We start from the raw sequence: 5,000 nt of genomic DNA, 5'->3' as shown, positions 1-5,000 counted from the left end.
TATACCATACAATGTTACTACAAGGACAAGTGCTATCTGCAGTGTTGGTGCTCATTTAACTCAACAAACAGTTCCACCATCTCGGAGCAGGACAGAGAGTCTGGAGTTGTGTCTTCAGTGAGACTTTAAGCATGGTGTCCCCAAGTTGATCCATGCTTGAGATTTTGAGTGCTTGACGTGAATCAGAGCGAACGTAGCTCCCCTCTTCTCAGCAGTTTCCGATTTCTATAGTAACGTTAACTACGTAGAACGGAGCTCAAATGCATCCAATGGAATTTAACATCAGAATCCTGAACCAATATGTGTGGCTCCGATTCAGACGCATGCGAGTGTTTATGTGGTCTCCTTGACTACCTGAGGACCGTGGGGCACATATGGGGTTTTAGGAGCTAGTGTGCTGCCTGCTGTGCCATCTCCCTTTCGCCCGCTGTGTTTTCTCGGATGTTCAGCTCACCTTACTCTCCTTTCCTACCACGTGTGGTGAAGCTCAAGAGGTTTACTGTTTCACACCAGACGCAAATGAGCACAGATCCACACCACGAGAACGTGAGGTTCTCGGACTCCCGGGGGAAGGGTGATGAGTGTTCTAGCAGCTCACTGACGGTCATTTTCTCCTCCTGGTTTGTTCAAAAGCTGCTTCTGTTCTAAGGAGTTTGTCATGGCTTCTTCTACCTACCTCCTGTTCATACAGGTGATACACCTGCGTCTGCTCATTTTGATTGTGAGGAATGAATCCAGCCACGCCCCAGGGAGATTGAATCCAGCCCCAGGGCGAATCCGAAACGACTCCAAATGGAATTTAGTTCAACACCTACATCATACAGTAATGCTTGTCACATGCCACACAGCGTCTGACGTGTTTAGTTCAGGCCCAGAGGTGCTCCACGTTCAGTCTGTCAGTAAACACTAACATGTAGTCAAGAGTGTGTGTTCTGAAGGTTCTCACTGACTTGAGTGTGTTCTCAGGGTGATGCTAACTGGTCACACTGGTTAAGAGTGACCTGCTAAATAAAAAAAAATGTAAACTTGATGGCTCCCTCTCTCCTTTCTCGTGATGTTTATCTTGTGTAATAAGTGAGCGGCCGTGGTTGAGTAATCCATCCCCTCTCAGCCACACAGCTCGTTTCCTTCACTTAACCGGAACAGCTGTGGTGACATCAGGTTTCACTAGTGTGTTGGCACACAGGAATTCCTGCCACAACGACCAATAGAAAAGAACACCACAGACTGTCTATCTGCACAGGCTATGACTGGGAATGAGTGACCCTCATCCCCGCGTGTCTGTGACCCTCAGCTATGTCTGTGCTGTTTCAGTGTGCTGAGAGACTGTAGGAATGTGGAACTGTCCTTCAGTGATGTCACACAGAAGAGTGACTTCTTCAAGGGGACCAAGAAGGGCTCTGTCTATCTCACCCCATACAGGGTAACACACACACACACCCCATACACACACCCACACCCCATACAGGGTAACACACACACACACACCCCATACAGGGTAAAACACACACACACACACACACACCCCATACAGGGTAAAACACACACACACACACACACACCCCATACAGGGTAAAACACACACACACACACACACACACACACCCCATACAGGGTAAAACACACACACACACACACACCCCATACAGGGTAAAACACACACACACACACACACCCCATACAGGGTAAAACACACACACACACACACACACACACCCCATACAGGGTAAAACACACACACACACCCCATACAGGGTAAAACACACACACACACCCCATACAGGGTAAAACACACACACACACCCCATACAGGGTAAAACACACACACACACACACACACACCCCATACAGGGTAAAACACACACACACACACACACCCCATACAGGGTAAAACACACACACACACACACACCCCATACAGGGTAAAACACACACACACCCCATACAGGGTAACACACACACACACACCCCATACAGGGTAACACACACACACACACCCCATACAGGGTAACACACACACACACACCCCATACAGGGTAACACACACACACACACACACACACACCCCATACAGGGTAACACACACACACACACACCCCATACAGGGTAACACACACACACACACCCCATACAGGGTAACACACACACACACACACACACACACCCCATACAGGGTAACACACACACACACACACACACACACACACACCCCATACAGGGTAACACACACACACACACACACACACACCCCATACAGGGTAACACACACACACACACACACCCCATACAGGGTAACACACACACACACACACACACACACACCCCATACAGGGTAACACACACACACACACACACACCCCATACAGGGTAACACACACACACACACACACACACACACCCCATACCCCATACAGGGTAACACACACACACACACACACACCCCATACAGGGTAACACACACACACACACACACACCCACCCCATACAGGGAAACACACACACGCACATACACACACACACCATACAGGGTAACACACATGCACACACTCTAATAGTGTGGTCAGACACACTATGGCTACTGCACACCTTGCCAGATAACGTGCGCACACACAGACAAATACACACTAAGGTTAACACAGTAGCTTATGTGTGTGTGTTCTCTGTCCAGATGGTGTTTGTGAGCAGTAACATGAAGGATGCGTTTGGATCTTTTATGTTCCCCTATTACCTGATGAAGAACTGCAGCATTGAACAACCAGTGTTTGGTGCAAACTACATCCAGGGCACCATCAGAGCAGAGCCAGGCGGTGAGTGTGTGTGTGTGTGTGTGTGTGTGTGTGTGTGTGTGTGTGTGTGTGTGTGTGTGTGTGTGTGTGTTCATAAAGAGTTTATGTCTGGAGGTCTCACTGACTATCGTGTTGTGTCTTAGGTGGCTGGGAGGGTCAGGCCTGCTTCAAGATGTCTTTCCCCAGTGGGGGCGCAATAGAGCTCGGTCAACATCTCTTCAAACTGGCCACCAATGGTGAGCAGTGTGTGTGTTGGGGTCTATACCTCAGTTATTTTTTTTAATGATGTGGGTGTGGTTATTCTTAATTATGTGGGTGTGGTTATTCTTAATGATGTGGGTGTGATTGTGTATTGACATGGGTATGGTTATTCGTTGTGACGTGAGTGTGGTTATTCTTAATGATATGGGTGTGGTTATTCTTAATGATGTGGGTGTGGTTATTTGTTGTGACTTGGGGGTGTGGTTATTTGTTGTGACTTGGGGGTGTGGTTATTTGTTGTGACATGGCTGTGGTTATTCTTAATGATGTGGGTGTGGTTATTCGTTGTGACGTGGGGGTGGTTATTCTTAATGATGTGGGTGTGGTTATTCGTTGTGACGTGGGTATGGTTATTCTTAATGATGTGGGTGTGGTTATTCGTTGTGACGTGGGGGTGGTTATTCGTTGTGATGTGGGTGTGGTTATTCTTAATTATGTGGGGGTGGTTATTCTGTGTGACGTGGGTGTGGTTATTCTTAATGATGTGAGTGTGGTTAGTCATTGTGACATGGGGATGGTTATTCTTAATGATGTGAGTGTGGTTAGTCATTGTGACATGGGGGTGGTTATTCTTAATGATGTGGGTGTGGTTATTCTTAATGATGTGGGTGTGGTTATTCGGTGTGACGTGGGTGTGGTTATTCGGTGTGACGTGGGTGTGGTTATTCGGTGTGACGTGGGTGTGGTTATTCGGTGTGACGTGGGTGTGGTTAGTGTTGCAACGGTATAAGATTTTCACGGTATGATAATCGTCTCAGAAAATACCGCGGTATCACGGTTATCACGGTATCACAGTTAGTTTGTATATTATTAAAAGATACACTGACCCTTAAAGAAATTACAACAAGTTTTTTTTGTTCAATTAACTATTTATTGTAGAAACCTGGAACAATTGTATACAAAATGTCTCCTTTAAAAAAAAAAAAGCTGTACACATGTTTATATAAATACTGCAAAATTTGAGAAACCTAAATCATGGATTTCAGTACAATTATTTAAGTTTAAATAATTTAATATCTGATAAACTCAGCCTGGGTCAGTGTCTGATCAACAACTGTTGTAAACGTCCGTTGTACTGCCAAGTTGGAATATAATCAGATACTGCAGGAAGAGAGGATTTATTTCTGACATGACCCTCACAATAGAGATTTCTATTTTAAGGCTTTCACACCGAGTCTGGTTTTAACATATGAAAAACAGGCACGTTAGAATTTGAAAATGAACGCATGTAAATTAATGGCATCTTTCACATCCAGTGAAAGCAAGGACGATAAAAAGCTAGGTTTATACTTTCACTAGTGACCGTAGCGCGCGACTCCGCACAGTTTTCTTGTATTACGTTAACAAATACGAGCCTCTTGTAATTCCAGGATGAAACATGAGAGAACGTGAAGACGTGAAGATTGGGCGTAAACAACCATTAAATAATGTGATGAAAAAGCGAATTATTTCGAGTATATGTATAAATATTTAACTTAATTAAGTTTAAGGTGCTGGGAAAGTGACGTACAAGTGCTTTAATTCCACCTTATAAAGATGTATGAACCCTGCAAACATGACTTTGTTCATTGCGCTGAGGCGCGGCGCGCGCAAAGTTACAAAATTCGAGAGGTGCACGACCTCGCGAATCGACAGCACGCGAGACCCTCGCGCACGGGCGGAGCCACCGCGATTACGTCATTTTCGCCGCTGATTTTAGTTTAGCTTTTTTTTGTTAAAAAATGTAAGTCTGATGCACTTTCTGCCATTCTCACCGCTGTGTGCTGAGTAGCTGAACCAGAGCGCATGCGCGGGTCAGTTTCTCCGCTGGCTTGCTTTTTACCGGTAATAAGCAAACGCACACGGTATGGTAACCCCTAGGTGTGGTTATTAATGATGTGGGTGTGGTTATTCGTTGTGACGTGGGTGTGGTTATTCTTAATGATGTGGGTGTGGTTATTCGTTGTGATGTGG

The 5,000-nt window shown here is 45.6% G+C and overlaps 1 protein-coding gene across 1 annotated transcript in view; it reads left to right on the top strand.

Moving 5' to 3' along the window:
• The window catches only part of wbp2nl (WBP2 N-terminal like), a 9,319-nt gene that overhangs the window by 1,120 nt on the left and 3,199 nt on the right, over nucleotides 1–5,000 (top strand). The window contains exons 2-4 of the mRNA XM_077010309.1: nucleotides 1,315–1,423; nucleotides 2,669–2,807; nucleotides 2,930–3,022. Coding sequence (XP_076866424.1) covers nucleotides 1,315–1,423; nucleotides 2,669–2,807; nucleotides 2,930–3,022 — 341 coding nt within the window. The remainder of the gene's footprint in view (nucleotides 1–1,314; nucleotides 1,424–2,668; nucleotides 2,808–2,929; nucleotides 3,023–5,000) is intronic.

Source organism: Brachyhypopomus gauderio, chromosome 6, assembly GCF_052324685.1.
Source record: "Brachyhypopomus gauderio isolate BG-103 chromosome 6, BGAUD_0.2, whole genome shotgun sequence".
In the NCBI taxonomy this organism is placed as follows: domain Eukaryota; kingdom Metazoa; phylum Chordata; class Actinopteri; order Gymnotiformes; family Hypopomidae; genus Brachyhypopomus; species Brachyhypopomus gauderio.
This window is presented reverse-complemented; position numbering and strand designations above follow the sequence as displayed.